Source organism: Mirounga angustirostris, unplaced genomic scaffold, assembly GCF_029215605.1.
Source record: "Mirounga angustirostris isolate CCGP_5_RB_7025 unplaced genomic scaffold, mMirAng1.0.hap1 SCAF_6, whole genome shotgun sequence".
Lineage (NCBI taxonomy): Eukaryota > Metazoa > Chordata > Mammalia > Carnivora > Phocidae > Mirounga > Mirounga angustirostris.
The window spans coordinates 99813342-99837131 of NW_026991714.1; the positions used below are offsets into that span (position 1 = coordinate 99813342).

A 23790-nucleotide genomic window follows, 5' to 3' on the forward strand; every position below is an offset into this window, starting at 1 on the left:
TCTTCCTCGGCCCCGCCTCGCGGGACAGCGTCCTGGCTCCCAGGCCGGGCCACGTGGCTGGCGGCGAGCTCTGGCTCGGCGGGTGTTCTGCCACCGCCCTGAGTGCTGTGGGACTCTGACAGAGGTCAGTAAAGGGCCAAGTTCTCAGCTTGCGCCAGCTGGGAATTGATCGGCGACCCCTCCCCCACCGTGCACCCAGGAACTCTCACCCACACCCAGAGTTACTGTCGCAAAAGGAGTTCCGAAGTCACATGCGTCATCAGGCAGGCCCTGCCTTTGATCTTAAAGGTGTGCATGTTTAAGCGAATTTGAGGCATATTACTGAACCCCCGTCCCCACAATGGCCACCAGGTGAGTAACCAGCTCTACCACTTTCTAGTGTGGGACAGCGAGCAAATTGCTGCTAACCTTTCCGACTCAGTTTCTCACCTTGGGACATGGAGATAGTAATAGTAACTATTATGGGTTGTTGGGATGATTAACTGAGTTGATACATGTCAAGAGTCAGAGGAAGAGCCTGGCTCGTTGTAAGCACTGTGGAAGTATGACTGGTTATTTCTACCGTCCCCAGTGAAGGAGGATTCACTCTGCCCCCCTCCTTGCTCAACCCACCCCGGGTCCCCAGGGACTTTTCAGTTGTAAGCATTGGGAAGGTCCAGGCATGCATTCAGAGTCCCTTGAGCACATTTCTCTCAGGCATAAGTTCCTTGGAGCTTGTTTTATCAACTTCTGTTCTATTGAGTCAGGCCACACCCCAACAGCTAAAGTCTGATTGAGGCTGTGGTCGATTAATTGAATCAGTTACTTCCCCAATCCTGTATGTATGTATGTGTATGTACACACACACACACATATATATTTTTTTAAGCGTATTTCAGGGGTGTCTGAATGGCTCCGTCGGGTAAGCATCTGCCTTCAGCTCAGGTCATGATCCCGGGGTCCTGGAATCCAGCTCCCCACTCAGCAGGGACTCTGCTTCTCCCTCTACCCTTCCCCCTGGCTCTTGCTCTCTCTCACTTGCTCTCTCTCATCAATAAATAAATAAAATCTTAAAAAAAAAATGAAGTGTATTTCAAAATCCAAATTATAAATTAATAACTGATTATTCACTAATTTGATTATATAATATTTCAAAGAATGACTAGTTTGATGGGCTGGGTTCCTTTAAAAGATCTCGTTTTTCTGGGGCATTAAAATATGCTTTTTTTTTTTTTTAAGATTTATTTATTTTTGAGAGGGAGAGGGGTGTGGGGGCAGAGAGAGAGAGAAAATCCTCAAGCAGATCCCAGGACCCTGAGATCATGACCTGAGCTGAAATCAAGAGTTGGACCCTTAACCAAAGGTTAAGTAATAATAACCTTTGGCCCACTTAGCCAAAGATAATATGCTTTAAAGACATTTTGATTTAAACTTTTTTATTTCAAAGCGGTGTCTACTATGGAAAATGAGATGACCCCTGTATTAAAAGAAAACCTAGTAAGATAATTTCCTCATGAGTTAGAGTGTTCCTCCCTTGTCTCCATTCAGACTCCCATTAATTTTCAGAAGGCCATGACTCATTGACCTTTTGAACAGTACACCACACTGTTTTACTGCAGTTGGAACACAGGGCAGGCAAAAAAAGAGTCGAGCAGGAATTTAGTCAGTAATACAATGTATTACTGGAAGGTAAAGGAATCTCTGCAGAGTGACCACTACATAGGATTAAGTTCAGGGAGTTTCTTAAGGGGGTGCTCTTTGGATTGAGTTGCTCTATCAGTTTTCTGCCTTTGAGCCCAGAATCTTGTCTGTGACTTATGAACAGATGGACATGATGCAATTGTGTACTACAGGCACTTTCCCTTTTGCCTCCTGCCAGCTCAGAGCAAGATAACAAAGTCTTGCTGACTTCTGGACTAGCACACCAATTTTTGTTTCATCGAGTACGTTAGGAAAGCCAGTTAATATCATCTCCAATAAAACGCCACACCCTGGCTTTGCTGGGCCACAAGTCAGTGCTTTGGAACTTTCCCTTGCAGGCAGGGGTGGTGAGATCCATAGGCTCAAGTGGATGTTGTTCTGTTTCTCTATCTCCCTGGGGCCTCGCACAGTACCTGGCCTAGAGCAGATGTTTAATGAATCTTTGCTGGGCTAATGGATAGAGGAATTAATGAAAAGGAGGCAGATAATACCTTCTTAAGTATAGTAGTTTGACAAAGGATAAACCCAGCTGCTGCCAGACATGATCTTTCTTGATCTGTAACCACTCCAGTGGCACTTCTTTTCAATCCTGTCCTCTTTGCTGTGGTTGACCCTGCTGGGTGCCTCCAGTTTTCTGATGGTCTCTCTTCTTTGGCTTATGACTGCATTCTCTTCTGACATTTCTGCCACTCCTCTGGCCACTCATTTCTCATTCTCCCCCTTAGCCTTGTCTTCATCGCTTCATCTTAATCAGCATTGTCTTTCTTACTTCTCATGTTCTCTGTCTCTAGAGGTACCCTCTCCCTAGATTATCTCATGTGTATATTTGGTATCAACTACCACCTACAGCTCCTGTAACATGAAAACTTTCAAATCTACAACTAAGTTCTATTTAACACTTATTGTGGTCGTTGTCTCTGCTAGGTGGTAGGGATGTAGCACTTAGAAAGACATGCTCTTGGGGCACGTGGGTGGCTCAGTCAGTTAAGTGTCTGCCTTCGGCTCAGGTCATAATCCGGGAGTCCCGGGATCAAGCCCCACATCGGGCTCCCTGCTCAGTGGGGAGTCTGCTTCTCCCTCTGCCTCTCAGCCCGCTCGTGTTCTCTCTCTCACTCTCTCTGTCTCTCTCTCTCAAATAAATAAAATCTTTTAAAAAAGAAGAAGAAAGAAAGACACGGTCTTGGCCCTCAAAGAAGTTATAGTCCAAAGGGAAGGCAGACTTCAGCAAATAATTACAATAAATGTGGATAAGTAGAGTGATAAAGTAAGTACAGGGCATTGCATTATGGGAAGAGAGAGCTCCTTCAAGGAAGTGAGACTTAACCTATGACCAGAAGGCAGAGAAGGGGTTAATAAGATGAAGAGGATAAGGCAGAAACCAGAAAGGGATTATTAAGAGATGAGACCAGAGAAGTAGGTCAGGGTTAATTGGTGGAGGGCCTTGGAAGGCATGATGTAGGGTTTGAACTTTTCCCTAAAAGCAATGGGCAGCTTAAGAGTTTTTAGCAGGAAAGGGGCACAATTAGAATTGCTTTAGAAAATGGCTCTGGTAGTGGCTTGGAGCCTGGATTGAAGTTTTAGCAAGACTAGAGGCAGGAGACCCAGGAGGAGGTGGCCACAGTGGCCAAGGGTAAAGATGCTGGGGCACCTGGGTGGCTCAGATGGTTGGTTAAGCATCTGCTTTCGGCTCAGGTCATGATCCCAGAGTCCTGGGATCAAGTCCCACATCAGGCTCCCTGCTCAGCAGGGAGCCTGCTTCTCCCTCTGCCTCTGCCTCTCTCTCTCTCTCTCTCCCTGTCTCTCATGAATAAATAAATAAAATCTTAAAAAAAAAAAAAAAAAAGGTAAAGATGCTGACCCGTCCCTGGATGTAGGCGGCAAAAGAGAAGAGCAATGATGGAGCCATGTTTAAGGTAGAATCAATGGAACTCGTCGTTGGTTGGATGGAGTAGAAGACGAGGGACTGATTGCTTCCTTCTGTGACACACACTACTCCGTGGATGAACCTTAAAGACACTATGCTCAGCGAAACAAGTCAGTCACAAAAGGACAAATACTGTGTGATTCCACCTGCATAAAGTACCTAGAGGAGTCAAAATCACAGACACAGAAAGTAGAAGTTGCTAGGGGCTGGGGGAAAGAGGGAATGGGGAGATATTGTTTAATGGTTATGGAGTTTCAGTTGGGGAAGAGAAAAAGTTCTTGAGGTGAATGCCCTTGATGGCTGCTCAAAATGGGAATGTACTTATTGCCACTGGACTCTACATTTAAAAAGGGTGACAACGGGGCGCCTGGGTGGCTCAGTCGTTAGGTGTCTGCTTTTGGCTCAGGTCATGATCCCAGGGTCCTGGGATCAAGCCCTGCATCGGGCTCCCTGCTCAGCAGGGAATCTGCTTCTCCCTCTGACCCTCCCCCTTCTCACGCTCTCTCTATCTCATTCTCTCTCAAATGAATAAATAAAATCTTTAAAATATATATACAATCAAAGGTATCTTTCTTTTTTAAAAAATCACACAGGGGCGCCTGGGTGGCTCAGTCGTTAAGCGTCTGCCTTCGGCTCAGGTCATGATCCCAGGGTCCTGGGATCGAGCCCCGCATCGGGCTCCCTGCTCTGCGGGAAGCCTGCTTCTCCCTCTCCTATTCCCCCTGCTTGTATTCCCTCTCTCGCTGTGTCTCTCTCTGTCAAATAAATAAATAAAATCTTTAAAAAATATGAAAATAAAAATAAATAAAAAATCGCACAAAGTTTGAGACATCGGTGATCAGTAGTTACTCCAAAATGTATACATAGGATGGGGTATCAGATAGAGTCCGACTGGACCAAAACTACTCAAAATGTTTAAACCAGAGGGACTTTAAGAACAGAGAGTCAGTCAATAAGTGATAGAAGAGGTGAGAAGCCGAATACAGATTAGCAACAGCAGGAATTCTAGAGGGACCAGGTGGGAGGACAAAGCAGCGTCACCCAAAGGGAGGAGCTCAGGACCCTTGGTCAGGAACTGAAGCCCAGCAGGCCTGCCTATCTGGAGATAGAGTTGCTCCTGGAGATGCTGCCTGGGGAAGGAAGGGGAGATGTATTCTTTCCCTTCCTCACATTCTCCATTCTCCTGCCAGTGATTCCCACTGGCTGGGCCCAGATGAAAGCCAACTGTATTAGTCAATTTTGACTAGTTATGCTGCTGTGATAAACAATATAAAAAAATCTCAGTTGCTTACAAGAATGAACATTTATTTCTCGAGTTTCACAGTGGTGCTATGAGTCACCCCTAGCTCTGCCCTCATATGCCTTCTCATCTGCAGACTGAGGCTAAGTAGCATCCCCCAGCCTGCTCCTAACAAGACCAAGCAGAGGGGAAAAGGAAATGGCCAAACCACACAAAGGCTCTTAAGCTTTTGCTTAGAAAGGTGTACGTCCCTTCCACTCACATTCAACTAGCTAAAGCAAGTCATATGACCTTGCCTGATGCCAACAGGTTATAGAAATATACTCCTCCTGTAGCAGACAATGCAAATGGGTAACCATGTTGAGGGCTGTATAATTCTCCTACAGGGAGAGAAGCAAATAAATAGTAAAAATAATATTCTCTTATCACAGTCTACCTTCTTGGTCATAAATATTCATTTCTCTCCTTTTTGCATGAAAAATATACTCACTCTTCCTACCAAGAGTGACACCCAAAAGTTTCAACCAATCATGACACGAGGGCCAAAGTTTAGTATCTCATGATAGTCTCAGCATTATGCCACTGCCCCTGCTTGAACTTAAAGACAAATGTTATCTACCGCCCCCCACATCTGTACCTAATACGAGATGGTTGAACAAAGACAGAATAAATAAGAATAAACACTTCTGATCATCAAAAGAAAGAATGAGAGACTCACAACCATCACTGGTTCTTAGAATTCCCAAATCCTGCTGGGTGTAGGAAACATTCCTTAATTAAGTTCGAGTTCAGGTCCCTGGGAGTGGCCTGTGTTCTTCATAACTTGTGGCTGATTGGGGGCTGAGCAGCTCTCTCAGCTTCCTTCTGTGCACAGAAATTTGGGAGCCCAAATGCTGGTCTCCAGCAATCACATTTTTTAGCCCAAGTGTCTTGGTTGCACACCTCTTTTTGCACCTTGAGTAGCATTTGACCTGCTTCTAGTCAGCTCTATGTGCCAATTACCACACCTATAATTCTTTTCAAGACATACCTCTCTCTCTAGGCACCACTGGTAAGGGAAATTGAACTTACCAAGCCTCCGTTGGAGAACCATGCTCTTAAGACTATTTTCTGAGTCACTTTATCCACCAAGAGACTCACTAGCAGCCACTACTCATGACCTTGATCTGGTCTCTGTCCCAAGGCTGAATTTTAATCTCTGCTTACAAAACAGTCAATTCTTTTCTGAGCTCATCTCTTTCTTGTAGCAGCCTGTCAAATGCAGCTAAAAACAACAAAGGCACACTCATAAAAATCTTTTTCCCAACCTTTTTGCCTAAACTCACAAGCTACTTGGTATGTAATCTGCCTTCTAAATGACCAAAGGCCACACCACTTGCTGCCCACCACCGGGAAACAATGGCACATACTTTTTTTTTTTTTAAGATTTTATTTGAGAGAGAGAGCACAAGCAGGGGGAGTGGCAGGCAGAGGGAGAGGGAGAAGTAGGCTCCCCTCCCCACTGAGCAGGGAGCCTGACGTGGGCTTAATCCCAGGACCCCAAGATCAGGACCCAAGCTGAAGGCAGATGCTTAACCGACTGAGCCACCCAGGTGCCCCGCAATGGCACATACTTAAGGACAGCATTCTGCAACTTGCACTGATCGTTCTATTAGTCAGCTTTTTCTAGCTAATGTATTAACAGACAGCCCTGTTCCCCGAAATCTCACTGCATTCTTTTCTTTTTTTTTTATAAAGAATTTTATTTATTTATTTGACAGAGAGAGAAAGCGAGAGAAGGAACACAGCAGGGGGAGTGGGAGAGGGAGAAGCAGGCTTCCCGCCGAGCAAGGAGCCCGATGCAGGGCTCGATCCCAGGACCCTGGGATCATGACCCAAGCCGAAGGCAGACGCTTAACAACTGAGCCACCCAGGCGCCCCTCACTGCATTCTTTTCTTTCTCAGATTACATGTCCGGGCTACAAATTGGCTTTGACTCTGCTCCACCTTACCTATTATTCTAGGATCCTGATGGAGGGAACAGCTCTTATCTTGGTCTCATGGTAGAGGGAGAAGAGAAGCAGCTGAACCATACTGTCAGGCTTCCTAAAGCTTCTGGTCAGAGTTGATACTGAACTTCTGTTCACTTTCCATTGACCAAAGTAAGTCATGTAGCCAGGCCCATTGTCAAGGGGACAGAGAAGTATATTTATCTGCAGGGAGGCATTATAACATACTTGGTAATAAAGGGTTCTATACTCCTGTTTCAGGGAAGAGAGTGAATAATTGGGAACAATAATGTAATCTTGTATGCCTCTGACACAGGAGTTTGGAAAACCTAGCCTATGGGGATTTACTGCCCCCTGCCCCCTGCCCACAACACATACAGCAGAGCCAGGGGAAGAGAGTGAAGAATGGATGGGTATGACAACAGGGACTTAGGACAGCAATAGAGCTGGATGAAGAGGCAGCTTGAATAGTTCCGGTGACATAGTCCATTATATAAGACAGAGGGGAAAATGTCCAGAATTATCAGTAACACATAATGGAGAAGATCTTACGGAGATTCTGGGGGGTGAGGAGAGACAATAGTCCAGGTTGAGAAGTCCAATGAGTGGTTAGATAGGAGGCCTGGGGGCGCCTGGGTGGCTCAGTAGGTTGGGCGTCTGCCTTCGGCTCAGGTCATGGTCCCAGGGGCCTGGGATCGAGCCCCACATCAGCCTCCTTGCTCAGTGGGGAGCCTGCTTCTCCCTCTCCCTCTGCCATTCACTCCGCTTGTGCTCTCTGGCTTTCTCTATCTCTCTGTCAGGTGAATAAATAAAATCTTAAAAAAAAAAATAGATATGAGGCCTGGAATTGAGAAGAGAAATGAAGGTTGGCTGAAGTCATTGTTTTGGGCAATTAAAGCCACAGGAGAAGATGAGACCACCTAGAGAAAATATATATAGGAATGAAATACAATTTTTTAAAAAAGATTTTATGTATTTATTTGACAGAGTGAGAGAGCGCAAGCAGGGGGAGCAGCTTAAGGCACAGACACTTAACCCACTGAGCTACCCAGGTGCCCCACAATTTTTTTTTTTTAAAGCAGAGGGCCTAGAAAAGAACCCTGAGGGATCTCAATATTCCAGGGATGGATGGCCAAAGAAGGCGTGACAGAGAGGTCGGAGGTAAAACAAGGAACTATGGTGTCTTGGAAGCCAGAGGAAGGGGGGATGTTAAAAGGAGGATGATCAAGCCTTACATTAGCTGCCTTCTAGACTTCTCAACGTGGCTGGTGCATGAGCATCTCATATTCACCAAGTCCAAAAATTTTTTATCTTGGGATAGACTCAGTTGACAGTGGCTCAATGGCCCAGTACCCTACCCAGGAGTTCCTCTTGGGCCTCTCCTGGTTAATCCCTGTAGCAGTCACTGGTGGTTGCCCACCCAACACCTACCACTCCCCTCTCTCCTTCCCAACAGGACTGTGTTGTTCAGACATGCATCCACCCACCCCTGTGTGGCCATGTGTTTCAGGCAGTGTGGTGCCATCCCAGCCCCAGGGGAGGATCTAATTAAGTTTATCACAGTGGTTCTGTTTCCCTGCCAATGACTAGTTTGGTTGTAAATATGTGGCACAATGCTGCCAATGCAGTCTAAGGGGAGGTGTGACAGAGTCTTCTTGCTTCTATGAGAGATACTCTTCTTCCTTTACACGTTTTCATGGAATTGGCCCTGTCTCACAATCTGGAGGGGACAGAGGCTGCAGGTAATACCAATATTCCCAAAATGAAGATGCCAAGGGGGACAAATCTTGGGTCTTGACGTCACCGAGCTGCTGACTTAATTAAAACTGGGCCCTTCCTGCCTCAGGTCTTTTTATGAAAAGATAATAAATTGACCTTCCTAATAGCCAATGCATTATGTAAGATAATAAATTGACTTTGTTGTTGCATAAAAACCAGTTTGATTCACAGTATTATGTTTCTTGCCCCCGAAAGACATTCTAATGGATACAACTTCCCATCAATCTGTCACTCCCTCCCCCAGATTAATTAGATTGGAGATTGACTCTAGTTCCAGGGATGGGCCTTCATTTGTCTAAATCAATCATTATAATCCTATCTCCTTTACCTGTCTGGGACCCCATCAAAGAACATGGAACTCAGAACATGGCATTCTCCTAGCCACAGGGATTGGTTCGGGAATGGACACCTGACCTAATATGAACCAATATAAGTTTCCTGCTTCCTTCTGAGAAGTTACTGTGTTCTCTTAGGAGAAAGTCATGGGAAGAGATATTCAGGTATTCCTTCTGTCTCTCTCTCTTTCTCTCTCAATGTAAATAAGAGAGCAGGTAGCTCTGATTGCTGATAGCTGCATTCTGCACCACGAGGGACCAAGCAGCCTGAGGACCAAGTTCACACTGTAGATGGCAGAGCAGAGGAATGGAGACCGTGTGGTCCTTGGTGACATTGTTGAGATTCTGGATCAACCAATCGTCTGCACTTAACTATTTTGCAAACCTTCCGTTTAAGCCGGTTACTGGCAACTAAAAGTATCCTAGAATGATGGTCCATCCTCTCACACCCTAGCAGTTACCAAATAATACTGAATTGGTCTCTCAAACATCCCATGAACTTGCTGTCTCTTCTCCATTCCTACTGCCTTAGCCAGTCCTGGGATATCTCACCTGGATGCCCCCAAATACCTCCTCCCTCACTGGCCTCCAGCTCCATCTCCCTCCAAGTCACTCTCTACCCATTGCCAGTATAAGCTTTAACAGATGAAGATCTGAGTGCATCACTTCCGTGCTTCAAGCCCTCCTCTCTACCTGGCTGTCTCTAATTCAGTCTTTAAGACTTATTTCAAGCCTCTTAGGGGAATTCTTTTCTGACAGTCCTCAGGCTGTTGCATTGCTCCTTTGGCCAACCATGATATTCCCTTGTAAAAAGTAGTATACCGCATGACAGCTTTTGTCTTTCTATCTCTGCCTACTATACTGTGAGAGGTCCATGTTCCCAGAGTTAGCAGACACTGGGAGCATTGTTGAGCATACACATGCCAGATTTAAGTTTTATCTAAACTTCTCACATATGCCTAGAAGTAGGGAGCTAACCAAGTAAGAAACTTCGTAACATGTCAAGAACACTGGACTGCAACCCACAGAGCCTGAAACTTTGCGTTGATTTCTCCCACTTGCAAGATGTGGGGGCCTCTAGGAAATGCCTGGGCCTCTACACAACTCCATTCCCCATCTGTAAAATGGGAATACTGCAGTCAGGTCGGTGGTAACATAGCCTACTGTCTCCCTTTTTGGGGGGATGGCTATTTGCCTGGACACCTGTCATTCACAGTAAAGATGCAAACGAGGGAAAGCTACTAATACGATGGAAAGCAGAAAGCAAACACTCAGCACTTTCATAATGAGTTTATTGTCCATAATTTATAGCATAGGGAACAGAATCATTTTACCAAGACGTGGACTCAAGGAGAATGAAGGGGTGATTTTGATCATTAGAGGTGGTTTCAGAGCCCCTCCAGACAGCACTGTGAGTGAACAAACTACGTTGTGTAAAATACTCTTCCTTGGGGGTGGTCAAATCATGGGAACATAGGTTTGCTCTGTCACTGGAACCGCTTGGCTTTGGCTGTTCTAACCTCCCCGCGGAGAGGAAGACAGAGCGGGGCGAGGAGTGATTACTCCTCAAACAGAGAGTGATTTAACACCACCACTGGCTATGTGACAGATAAACTAATTTGCCCAAATCACTAAGCTTGGGTTTTTCCACCCACATTAATTTGGATGCTTGCACATGACAACAGCCGCATTTGCTGGTGACAGGGATTCAAGGGCCTGGGCACTGCAGCTAGCTAGAGAACACAAACACCTCCAGGCAAGACACGGCAGCCAGATGGGCAACTTTTACCCCATCACGGACTGCAAGGCACAGGAGGCAAAAGGATAATGGCTTTCAGCCCCTGGAGCCTTGATGTGGCATTGGATCAAACTAAGTTTTCACCTTTTCATTACACTGCTGGTATGCCTTCCATCTCAAAGTTTGGGAAGCCACTAAACGGGATGGAAATGGGGTCTTCTGGCCAAAAGAGCAGTCTGGAGCCTGTGGCTGGCTGGTTTTATTTTTGGATCAAAGGGGACCTCCATCAAGCCTCTTTGTTTTATTCCGAACCTCAATATCCCAAATATAGGAAGGAGAATCCACAGCAGTTTTGGGGGGGGTGGGATTTGCATAACCTGTACTTTCTGGCCAGATGGATCAAGATGTGAGTCCCAGCTTCACCACCATCTAGTTAAGGGACCTTCAGTAACCTACTTGGGTTTTCCATCTGTAATATGGGAAGAGTAAGAAATACTTGCTTATTTCATTATGTCACCCATTCAACAGACATTTACTGAGTGTCTCCTATGTACCAGGCAATGTCCTAGATCTGAGTCTACGAAGGTGAGTGAAACAGACAGAGCTCCTGTCCTCATGGAGCTTGCGAGTCTCTTGGGAGAAATAAATCACAGGCGAAAGCATTGAGTACTGTGCCTGGCTTTTAACAGTTTTCACTTGACCAGAAATGTAATTCTTGAAATTCATTCGATATGTCTACCATTCGATATGTGTTAATTCCTTTTTCATTGATCCCTTTCCTGTCTCAGGGGCTTTGCAAATGGTATTCCATCTGCCTTGTTCTTTCCTCAGCAATTCACATGGCTTTCTCTCTCGCTTTATTCACAGCTGTACACAAATGTCACCTCCTTAGAGAGGCCATTCCTAATCCCCTCTTCAAATCGCCCTCCCTCCTCTCACATGTTCTATCTACTTATCTTGCTTTAAACCTGTTCTTGATGGGTTTAAAAATCATCTATTAGTGGGGGCACCTGGGCGGCTCAGTTAAGCGTCCGACTCTTGATTTTGGCTCAGGTCATGATCTCAGGGTCGTGAGATCAAACCCTACATAGGGCTCCACATTGGGCTCCACACTGGGCGTGGAGCCTGCTTAAGTTTCTCTCCCTCTCTCCCTCTCCCCCTGACGCTCCCCCCCCAAAAAGATAATAATCTATTGGTGATAAGTTCCTCTTAGATTTAGAGCAAATCTCTGAACTAAAGTTTCTACAATATAACCACATTTTTAAAAGACAGGCAGATTTGGAAACATTTATAATGAAAGATTTATGAATGACCAATAAGCCTACAAAAAGATGCCCAGCATCACTAGTCATCAGGGATGTTTTTCCAAGACTAGTACTACTAAGCATTGGCAAGAACAGCTGGAACACTCGTCCGCTGCTGATGGGGGTGCAAAATCGTGTAGCAACTTTGGACAATACTTTGGCAGTTTCTTACACGATTAAACTATACACTCACCATACAACCCAGCAAACCCACGCCAATAGAACTGAAAACATATATACCCTAAGGACTTTTATATGAATTCTTTTATAGCAGCATTATTCATAATTCATAAATTCATACTTGAATAACAGCCCAAATGTCTATCAACTGATGAACAGAGAAAAAAAATGTGCTACAGCTATACAAGGAAATACTACTCAGCAATAAAAAGAAACAAAGGACCGATACATGCTACAACATGGATGAATCTCAAGAACATCATGCTAAATGAAAGAAACCAGACTCCAAAGCTACACACTGAATGGTTCCATGTACATGACATTTTGAAATCGCATGGGTGGTTATCTGGGGCCAGGAGTGAGGGAGAGGGTTGACTGCAGTTAGGCACAAGGGAATTTGGGGATGGTGCTGGAAATATCTTGGGTGTGCTGGTGCTTACACAACTACACAACAGCTAAAGTTAGGTGTTCAGATAGGTGAACTTTGTTGTATGCGACTTATGCCTTTTTTTTTTTTTTTAGATTTTATTTATTTGACAGAGAGAGACACAGCGAGAGAGGGAACACAAGCAGGGGGAATGGGAGAGGGAGAAGCAGGCTTCCCGCCGAGCAGGGAGCCCGATGCGGGGCTCGATCCCAGGACTCTGGGATCATGACCTGAGCCAAAGGCAGATGCTTAACAACTGAGCCACCCAGGCGCCCTGCGACTTATGCCTTAATAAAGCTGTTACAAAATTTTAAAACATGGACAGCAAATGACTTTATGCTTATCTCTTGTGATGGGATTTGGGTGCTTTTTATTTGCTTCTTGTTGCGCGTCTAAATGTGAAATTTCTACAATGATTATGGAGTGTTTGTGTCGAGAGAGAAAAAAACAGCAATAAAATGCCATAAACATAAATAATTGGGTTATTCCACAAGGAACCTATTGTCGATTCAACATTGTTTGCTTGTAATGAAGCCCATTTGGGTTACCTCCTTCTCATCTATCTTTCCTCAATGGCACTTCTCAGGGGTGAGCTGAGGAAACGGATGCAAAAAGGTACAGAGCTTAATAGCAATGCTTTTTTTGTCCACCCAGCTCTCGGTTTGGCTCTCACCTGGGTTTCTGGATGAATACACAGTACACTAATGATAGGGGGCTCTCGTCCTCCTTTGCCAGCTCAGCCCTCCATTCCAACCCAAATCAACTCATGCGTCTTCCAGGCCCCAAGAGAAGGTCCTCAGCATAGAGCCGGGCACATTGTGGTTCGTGGGGTCCAGGCCGGGCACCTGCCTCCAGCTCACGTTGGTCTGTTGAGTGCCGCATGGCCTTGGTGAAGTCAAGAGGCCATTCATCAGTGGAGACCCCTGCTTAGAATGACTGCTCGTGCTGCACATGGCAGGATGGGACACAGAGTCCCTCCAAGAGTCCTCCGAGGTGGGGGTGCTCAGTGTCAACAGGTCTCTGGCCCTTTTTACCCATCACACATCCAGTTCGTCTTCAGACTTTCCGCCTGTGAAAGGGCAGTCACCTTAGGAGACCCCACCAGCCCATAGGCGAAGGACGGCACATCAGGAGAAGTCTGCGTTGCTTACTGTGTGCCTTGGGATAGCTGGACAAGGCTCCTGACAGGGTCCAGGTGTTGCGACAGAGGATTCCAGTGAGGATAATAAAGCTATAGTTATAAAAATAACTTCATATCATCCCATGGAAGGATCATACAATTTTCTAGCCACTCTAGTGAAGAAGTAAAGCCCAGCGGAAGCTCAGAACAGTGGGGTCGGCACAGGGAAGTGAGAAGAATCACAGCTTTCCTTGACCTCGGCTTTGTCACCCATCAGTGCTGAGTTGGGAGAGATCCTGAGTTTCTAACCTGGGGTCTCTGTCCTTAGGGCCACACAGGCATTATTTTTAGGAACTACTTCCAATATCTTAAAACTCCACACATTATATTCACAATAATTAACATGAGGATGCAACCCAAATGTCCACCAATGGATGGATGGCTAAACCAAACGTGACATATAAATACAACATAATATTCACCCTTAAACAGAAGGAAAGTCTGGCATATTCTACAACACAGATAAACCGTGAACACGTTCTGCTCAGTGAAATAAGCCAGACACGAAAGGACAAATAATGTTTGATTCCACTTGTGTGAGGGACCTAGAGTAGTCAAGTTCATTGACACAGAAAGTAGAATGGTGGTTACCAGAAGCCTGGAGGAATGGGGAGTTAGTGTTCAATGGGTACACAGTTGCAGTGTGGGATGTTAAAAAAAATTCTGGAAAACTACAGTGGTGATAGTTACACACCAGTGTGAATGCATTTATGGCCACTGAACCATACACTTAGAAATGTTAACAATGGTGAGTTTTATGTTGTGTATATTTTAAAACATGCACAAAAAAAACAAAACATTCTACATATACCCGCAAGGCCTCACCCCTTCATGAAAGCATAAAGTCACGCTTGTTACCATTCAGATCGAATCTCTGAATGGGCAGGCATAGCCTTTGATTGATTTTTAAAAAGAAAAATAACAGCAAAATAGATGAATTATGACCTAGTACAGCTTTTTTGGCAGGCCCAATCTTTCAAAGCATGGCACCTTTCGGGGGAAATAAAACAAAGGGGCCTTGGTGGAAAGGTTGGCTGGGGTGAGCACTCTGGTCTCCCCGCACTATAAAGGCTGTGACTTTGTGGTTGGGAAGCCACGCTAAAGGAGAAACACACACCAGAGGAGAGACCAGACAGTGTCTCCGGACAGATCCAACCCAGCCAGAGGGACAAGCACTGGGGTTTGAGATGGCCCTTTCTCTGGCCAATTTTTAGAGCCTGGAGACAGTTCTTCACAAAAAGCAGCCGGAAACCCTCTGGCCTATGTGACACTTAACACAGAGCACCAGAAATGGGGCCGATAGGTGCACTAGCTAATGAGGGACAGGATGGCATACCCTCTCCGGAGACCCTCCTTCATCACCCCCAGATACCAGCACCGGGCTCTCGGGGGCCTGCTCAGTGCATGGGCAATGGATATTGTACACAGAACAGCTCAGTCTGGATATTACAAGAGTAGACACAAGAGACTCCCATTTCCCAGACTGACAGCTTGAAGGGATCCTAGCTCATGAGTGTTCTGGTTCACTGTCAGGCAGAAAACCTTTGTAGGAACTTCAGTTTGCTCCCCATTATGCCCAATCCACTTCCCTGAGGGGCAGGATGCAGTGTGGGAAGAAACCATCAGAAGACAAATTCTAATCCAAACCCTGCCCCTCTGTGGCCTGTGACCTTGGCCCCTTGCAGGCTCAGTTACTCGGTTTGTGGGACAGCAACAACCTCGTTCGCATGGATCTAATGAGACAGTGTCAGGGGACGTGTTCGGAGAACGTGCTGTACAACTGCTAGGGAAGTTTCGTCTGCGCCTACGTCCAGTACTTAAAGTGGAGTAAAACAGGGTTAAGTCATTGTGTGTCCCTTACAGAAACCATCAAGCCTCAGAGCTGCGTTGTCTGGCCTGACCCCTGGAAATAGTCATTTGCTATGCACAAAACATTCTAGCAACATTATGTTTTCTATAGAGAGGAGGGGGGAAATGTCCAGTGAACTTCAGATTATCGGGGCCATGCAGGGATCACTGAGGCAATCCCGTTTCCTCCCACCTCACGGAGAGAAGCCTCATTTCTTCAAGGTGATGCAGGTGTACTGGGTGAGAGCTAGAGAAAACCAAGGGCCTCCTGGTCTCCACCCCTTTTCAGAGGACAGGAGCGATCTGTACCAGGGAGGGGTTTAGAGGTTGGCTTCCAGGAGGCCCCCAGGGCACCTGAGCTCTGATTGGCCTACCCCCCTTCCCAGGCCTGGGGGAACAGGGATGCGAGGCCTTGGGAAGGCTTTGTGCTCGCAAGCAGCTCCAGTGGGCTGATGTATTTCCAGAGGCGGAAAGTAGGTACTGTGCCTTCCCTTCCTCCTGTCCGGGAATAAATAAACGGACGCCTCCACGTGGCCTGACAGCCACCTGTCACCTTGTAAGTTCTCGCCTAGGCCTGGGTGATGGCAGTGGGCCCTATGAGGAGAGGAGGGAAGACACCACCCCTTCCTCTTTCCTTGGGGCTCGGATCCAAAGGGCAAGACCCAGAGCATCTGCAACAGACACTCCCTGTGCAGCTGCTTAGACGTGATGTCCCGTTGCAGGACTCTGGGAAGAAGAGAATGGTCCAGGGCGCCTGGGTGGCTCAGTTGGTTAAGCGACTGCCTTCGGCTCAGGTCATGATCCTGGAGTCCCGGGATCGAGTCCCGCATCGGGCTCCCTACTCGGCAGGGAGTCTGCTTCTCCCTCTGACCCTCCCCCCTCTCATGCTCTCTGTCTCTCATTCTCTCTGTCTCAAATAAATAAATAAAATCTTTAAAAAAAAAAAAAAGAAGAGAATGGTCCAGAACCCCTCTCAGAACAAACCTACGGGGAGTTGGCAGGAGGGGCCCAGCGTGTTCTCCCAGGAGAGGGTGAAGCAAAAGGGACTCGGGTAATACAGAAGGGACTCCAGGACACCGGACACAAAGCATCACATGGACAGGACAGCTTTGCTCGTTGCTCCTTCCCAGCGGCGTCACTACGATTTACCCATTTCGCTGTGTCCCACCTTACAGGGTCCTTCTGGAGACAGCCGGAGCTGTCCATACAACCCTGGCATCAGGCTCCTGGGCGACGTCCAGCTGAGAGACCAGGCGAGCCACACCTCCTCTCGGTCCTCAGTTTCGCATCTGTAGAAGGGGGACAAAGAGGACCTACTCCCAAAGCATTGTGAGGATTCAGCCAGACGGTGGGTGCGGAGTTGGCCACACGAGGAAGGGTTTGGTGGCAAGTGGGCCCCCCTCCAAGGGGAAAGGCAGTAGAGTAGAGACCTCCCGCGGAGCCACCGCCCTGTGGGGGGAGGAAGGCACGTGGCACCGCCTTCTCCCACCACACCTGGCTGCTACCCTGTCGCGGTGTCCCACGTCCCGTCGGGCCCCCCACGCCAGGGTCCCCCCGGGGTCAAGGGCCCGCCCTCCCCGTCCCAGTCAGCTACCCCACGCCGGTATGGTGAGGGGCAGGGGGCCGCAGCCAGCACCCTCCCCGGCCAAGCCGTGGTGGGCCACCCGGGCCCCGCGCAGCGGGAGGCGGCCGGGCCGGGGCGCCCCGCTGCCCTGGCCGGACTCGGAGGGCAGGCCCGAGTCGCTGGGCTGCCCCTGCACGGAGACCGGGGCGCGCAGGAGCCCGCCGGGCGGCTCGGAGGAGGCCTCCCTGGGCCCGGCCCACTGCGGCGGGCAGAGCGGCGCGCGGAAGGCGGCCTGGAAGCCGCGGCGGAAGTTCTCGTTGAAGTAGCCGTAGATGACGGGGTTGGCGCTGCTGTTGAAGAAGGCCAGCCAGTGCGCCAGGGGGAAGGCGTAGACGGTGACCAGCTGCAGCTGCGGCTCGCTGAGCTGGCCGTAGTCGGTGAGCAGCAGCAGCGCCCAGAGCGGCAGCCAGGACAGCGTGAAGACCAGCGCCACCATGACCAGCATGTGCACCACGCGGGCCCGCCGCCGGGCCCCCCGCCGGCCCTCCCGCGCCGCGTCCCCACCCGGCCGCGCGGGCCCCGACGCCTTGCAGAGCTTGCGGGCGATGCGCGCGTACAGGAGCACGATGAGCGCCAGGGGCGCCAGGTAGACGTGCGAGAAGAGCACGGTGGTGTAGACCCTGCGCATGCCCTTCTCGGGCCAGGCCTCCCAGCACGAGTAGAGCGGGTAGGAGCGGTTGCGGGCGTCCACCATGAAGTGGTGCTCCTCGCGCGTGACGGTCAGCGTGACGGCCGAGGGGCACATGATGAGCAAGGCCAGGGCCCAGATGACCGCGATGGTGACCAGCGCCTCGCGCAGGGTCAGCTTCTCGCGGAGAGGGTGCACGATGCAGCGGAACCTGCGGCCGGGGGAGGAAAGACAAGCGGGCTGGGCACCGGCCCCGGGCGGTCCCTGTCCCCGGGGAGGAGAGCTACCCCTGGTGGGGGCTGGCGGGGTGTGGGCACCGGGGGCACCTTCCAAGAGTAGCGCAGGCAGTTTAGGGTCGTCCGCAAGCAAATTGGTTCTCACCTGCGAGGGAGTCAGTAGCCGGGGAACAAAGGCAAAACCAGGAGGGGGGACGTGGGGAGGAACGGGGGCAGCGTGGGAAACGTTCGTGTCTGGGCACTTCGGGGGGGCATAAACTGATTAGCTGGCAGCTAGCAAAGGGATCAGTCTGCACCTTCTGTCCTGGAGTAGGCTAATTAGGAAGGCGTATCAAAGAAAAGTTTTAGCTGTTTAGGGATTCTCCCGAAAACCCTGGGAGTTCAGGGGCGGACTCTACGTGATAGGCTGTCCCTATGTCGTCTTGGCTAGCATCCTTGCCTGCCCCCCATGCTCTGGGGGAGAATGCCCAGATGAGCCCTTAGTGCAAAAGCTTACTGAGGTGGGGGAGGGGAAGAGGACCTATCGCATGCATTTGGGTTAGTTTTACTGTGTGCAAAGCTTCCTTGGCCCCTGGCTCTATTCCATTTGCCAACTCATGCTTATCAGAGAATCTGATGGAATCTGAGGCGGAAAGAGACCTGAAGTAGCTTGAGGTAGGGTGGAGATGGAGGGCTAGTAAGGCTTGGGCTGCCAGAGAACAGCAAGGAGCCTGCAGGTGGGGGTTGGGAGGAGTGGGGAGGGGGGTGGGTAGTGAAGGAGCAGGGTCACACTCTGATTCCCCCCCCCCCCCCAAATTGGCTTTCCTTGCTCAGACTCATGGGTAGCAGGATGCCTACTGTTCAGGAAACAAGGACTGCCCTCAAGCTCCCACAGGACCCAGGAATCCCTAGTAAACCTTCACAGGAGCTGCCTCCAGGCCTTCTAGACGAAGGTCGAGGTATTCTCTGCAGGCGCCCCAAGTGCAGAGGGCAGCTAGCCCCCAGCCCTTCCCTTTATGGCTCCTGATTCAGCCTCAGCCTTCTGGTCAGTGCGACAGTGGTGACGGTAACTCTTCCTCGTGCCGAGCCCCTGTCGGCCAAGGAGAACCCAGCCAGGAGCCCTCTCACCTTTCCACGGCAATGGCCACCAGTGTGAACACGGAAGCCGACACGGACATGCCCTGCACCAAGCCACTCATCTTGCACGTGGCGTTGTCAAAGGGCCACCCTGCAATGACAGAGTCCACCATAGAATGAGTGCCTCATCCACGAAGAGCCGGAGACCTTGGGTCATTTAGGCCAGTCCCCTCTGTGGCTCGGATCTTTCCTCCATGTCCTGCCAGGTGGTCATCCTCTGCTTACACACTTCCAGAAATGACGAACTGACCAGTCTACACCACTGCGGTCAGTTCTCACCGTTAGAGAAACCGTCTTTATATTGACCAAGGATTTCTCTCCAGGACCTTTGTATCCAGCCAGATCTGCCCGGCTTTCTGCTCCCATAGCCCTGCCTCAAGGTCTAGGCCAACAGTTCTCAACCCTGGCCACTCACTAGAATCACCTGAGGGCTTTGAAAAGAGCCAGTGCCCTGAGCCATGCCAGATCAATTACAGTCAGCATCTCTGGGGGTGGGACCAGACATCAGTACTTTTCAGATCCACCCCAGGGGATCTGAGTGGCAGCCAGAGCTGAGAACCACTGGGACAGAGCGAGCCTGACTCCCAGGTCGAGGAGACACAAGCAGCCCCAGCCCCTCCCGTGTCTCTCTCTGATTCCCAGGCTTCTGCTCTGTCCAGAGGCCGGGGCCCCACTTGGCCTCAGGACTGGTAGCTGGATCCACATCTTGGTTCCTTGAGGCCATGCGTTGGTCACTGCCTGGTGTCTCTGCCCCTCTAGGTCTGGGGGTCCCATCTGTTCTCGTCTGTTGTACTTGGCTCAGGAGCCCTCTCCCAGGGCTGGGCCCCCTCTTCCCCAGCAGCCACCCCTAGCGACCTTTCTGCCTGCACGCTTACTGAGTGCCAGGCATTGTCTCGTTCCATCCTCCCAACAACCCTAATGTGATCTCCTGTTCACAGATGAGAAAGCTGAGGGGAGGTGAGTTGGTTTCCAGTCTCTGTGCCCCTAAATCACAATGGGGGAGTGTGAGAGTTTGGTGTGGGTGCTGGGGAGTTTAAATATCATGGAAAGCCAACATCACCATGGCAACCAGCCTGATTCTGTTTTGGAAAACTGGGTATGTGCAAATTCCCTGATTCGGCAAGTCCTCTCCCAAGTTCATGTCCCAGAGACATTCCCCCATACTCCAGTTGTTTGTAGTGCTGGAGAGTGGGAGGCAGTGGTGTGCTGGTAAATCAGCTCTTAAAAAAAAAAAAATTAAATTAAAAAACCCCTCTAATTTATAGCATTTGCCAAATCCAGTATCTCCCCACATGGCAACGTTTCTACTCCCGCCATGACATCACTGACACAGGCAGGCTGGCTCGCACACACCGCTGTGCAGAGGCCACCTGGGTGTCCATCCCTGGGGGACCAGAGGGTAAAATGTGGTGGATGCACCCCGAGGAGCAGAGCGGCAGCCCTTAGCGGCCTCAGGTGAGATGTATGCAGGGCGACGTAAATAGAAGCCCAGTGACAAAGGTCAGGGTCCCAGGGTCCCGGGATCGAGCCCCGCATCAGGTTCCCTGCTTAGCAGGGAGCCTGCTTCTCCCTCTTCTACTCCCCCTGCTTGTGTTCCTGCTCCCGCTGTGTCTCTCTCTGTCAAATAAATAAGTAAAATCTTAAAAAAAAAAAAAAAAAAAAGAATAGCCAGGAAAGCCAACAGATCCACAAGAATAGCCAGGAAAACCCCAACCCAGAAAAACAAGGGAGTGGTTGGGGGGGATGACATTGTTCTTTATCTTGATTGTGGTGGTAGCTCCATGACTGTGTGTGTCCCTCAACACCTGTGGAAGGGTACACTAAAAAAAGGAGGATTTTTGTGCATATTAAATTGTACCTGGACAAAAATATTTCAATGTAAAACATGCACACATTTGCGATGCACTTTTTGTAAGAAGGCATACAAGTGAAAAGATACAGGCTATGTTTAGTAGAATGTTCGCCTATTGGGCGGGGAAGGGACTAGGTAGTGGGGTAGGGCCACAGAAGGGAAGGAATAAAAAATAAACGGGGGTCTTTGTAACACAGTGAAGTCACATAGCGCCAGGAGCAGCAGATGTAAATAATTCAACCCTCAGCATCTTCACTCCAAAAAAAAAAAAAAAAGAAAAGGAAAGAAAAGAAAAGCTGAATGAAGGTTTGTTCTATTGCAGAAGATTCTGTTAAAAACAACCTAGATACCCATCAGAAAGAGACTGGCTAAATAAATTATAGTACATCCATATAATGGAATGCTAAGCAGTTGCAAAAAAGAATGAAAAATGCTTCTATTTATTAATATGGAATAACTGCATGTAAATTAATTTTAACGAATCCTACTTACGATATACACTCTATATTTTGAAGCCGAAAAAGAAAGTGAAGATGCAGAACTGACTGCTTGGAAAGTCAGCATGTCCTTAATTCGCTTGTTCTTGCATAAAAATACTTTCAGAAAGAGACACAAGAAATTGGCAATATTGATTTCCTCCCAGGAGAGAAGCTGGGAGGCCAGAGGACAGGGATGGAAGGGACATTTTTCACTGGAAACCTTTTGGTAGTTTTTGACGATTGCCATGTGAATGTGTTCTTCCAACCATTTTTTTTAATTTAGGCACGTGGAAAGGGCTGGCAGACACCACCTTAACCAACTAGTGACTTCGCCATGTCATTGTTAACCGGTGAATGTGTATGAGCGTGCGGCTAGGTGTGTGCACTTTTGCGCGTGTGTGTGTGTGTGCACACGTATGTGTGGGTCTAGGTGTGCTGGGAAGGAGAAGGATGAGCAGTTTATGTTCAGCAGCGCTGGCGGAACCTGAGATCCAGCTGTGAGCGAAGGTCCCACCAGACAGAGCCAGGGCAGCCGAGGGAAAGCTGACTGTCCTGGCTCTACTTCCTGGGTCCTGAAACTTATAGAAACACCCTTCCACCATTTGTGGGATGAACAGGCAGGAATGTGGAGGTCAGGTGGTCTCGTTCTGCTTGAATCCCTTCTACCAAGTCACTGCTAAATGGCCAGGCAGTCCCTACGTAGACACTCCCGGTGACAGGGAGCTCACTACCTGTAGGGCAGAACTCTCTTTGGTTGGAGAACAACTCAAATAAGTGGATTATTAGGTCCACATTCAGAGGAAACCTGTGGGTTCTAGCTCTGCCCAGGGCAGCTACCCAGGAAAGTAAGACTGAATGGTGTAGTGGTTAGAAATCTGGGTGTGAAGACATGGGACTTGACACTTAGCTGTGTAACTACAGACCTGTCCCTCATCACTCTGAGCATCGGTTTCCCCAACCCCCCAAATCAGGATAATAATAACAACGCATAATTCATTGGATCGTTGTGAGGATTGGATAAGTTAATGCAGGCAGAGTAAGTCATACAATGCCTAGATGAAGAGAATAATTAATTCATTGTTTCTATTATTTCTAGCCTAATCCCTCAGCCACAAGACTGTCTGGAGAGTCTGAGACAATGGCATCTTGGCCAAGAGACCAGGCCAGCAATGATTTCGGGAAGGTGGGGGAGGGGACTCCCACTGCCTCCATTGCCTCCACTCACCAGTGATGAGGTTGTCCACGAGCGTAGTGGGCATGCAGAAGATGCCCACCAGCAGGTCGCTGACGGCCAGGTTGAGGATGAACATGTTGGTGACAGTGCGCATGTGACGGTTCTTGAGCACAGTGAAGCAGACCAGGGCATTGCCCACCATGCAGAGGAGGAATATGAGCGCGTAGGCCACAACGAACATGGCTGCCACTGGGGAGGAGTGCTGGTAGTAGGAGGAGAAGGTGAGGTTTACAGCTGGGGTGGCCTTGGCAGGAGTCCCATTCAGGCTTGGGGGCCAGCTGCTGTTGGAAGGGTGGGAGGGCTCCCCTAGAAGCAAAGGAGGATACAGGTCAGGATCCCAGGCAAAGAAGAGATGGCTGACTTCTTGCCACCGGTGAGACCCTTTTGTCCTCCAAATCCTGGCCATGACCTAGCACCCCGATCAGGTGCTCAACTCCAATGGCAACTGCATGCACTTCCAACCCACAGCACGCAAACCTTGATCTCACACCTTCATCTCGCCTCGTCCAGAACTCATTTCCCAATGTTGGCTCTTCTCCATTCGCATATGGCCCACCCCCCTGCCCCATCTGGGCTCCATCCTTCTGAGCCCTGCTGTCTGCCCCAGAGGCTGCCCTCTAAGGACTCCGTCGGCCGGGTTCCCTTGCCCTCTGTTTTCTGACCAGGTTCAGCCAATGGAAAGCACTGAAGGAGATTGAAGGACTGGAGAAGACAGATGTCAGGGTATTCATCTCCCGACTCCCTCCCTGCCTGGCCCAGTTCTGCCTGTGGGGCTGTCTTTACGGATACAGCTCCTGTTAGGTGACCCTATTCCACGACTCTAGCTCTTTGGGGGCCAGAGTGACAGTGTTCTCTCTTTGCCCCAACAGCTTCCTGTGATTGCCAGTCCCATGGCTTATCCATCCCTTGCTGGTTCTCACCCTCCCCTCTCCCCTGTAAAGTCCCTCTATTAAACTCTTCAGATAAATGCTTTCTTTCTTTTTTTTTTTTTTAAAGAT

The 23790-nt window shown here is 49.0% G+C and overlaps 1 protein-coding gene and 1 long non-coding RNA gene across 4 annotated transcripts in view; one reads left to right on the forward strand and one right to left on the reverse strand.

Moving 5' to 3' along the window:
* The first annotated feature begins 20 nt into the window (after nucleotides 1-20).
* On the forward strand, nucleotides 21-22800 carry LOC135364771 (uncharacterized). The gene is made up of 3 exons (XR_010412466.1): nucleotides 21-351; nucleotides 16799-16971; nucleotides 22655-22800. It is a non-coding gene; the product is annotated as an uncharacterized LOC135364771 (long non-coding RNA).
* Nucleotides 16968-23790, reverse strand: part of LRRC20 (leucine rich repeat containing 20) — a 140030-nt gene continuing 133207 nt past the window's right edge. For 2 of the 3 annotated variants that reach the window (XM_064594747.1, XM_064594746.1), the window contains 3 exons: nucleotides 22784-23098; nucleotides 19219-19318; nucleotides 17195-18086 (listed from right to left, as the gene is read on the reverse strand). In XM_064594747.1, coding sequence (XP_064450817.1) covers nucleotides 17210-18086; nucleotides 19219-19318; nucleotides 22784-23098 — 1292 coding nt within the window. In that variant the 3' untranslated portion in view covers nucleotides 17195-17209. Of the gene's footprint in view, nucleotides 18087-19218; nucleotides 19319-22783; nucleotides 23099-23790 lie in introns of all 3 variants that reach the window. The other variant, XM_064594748.1, reaches the window with a different exon arrangement.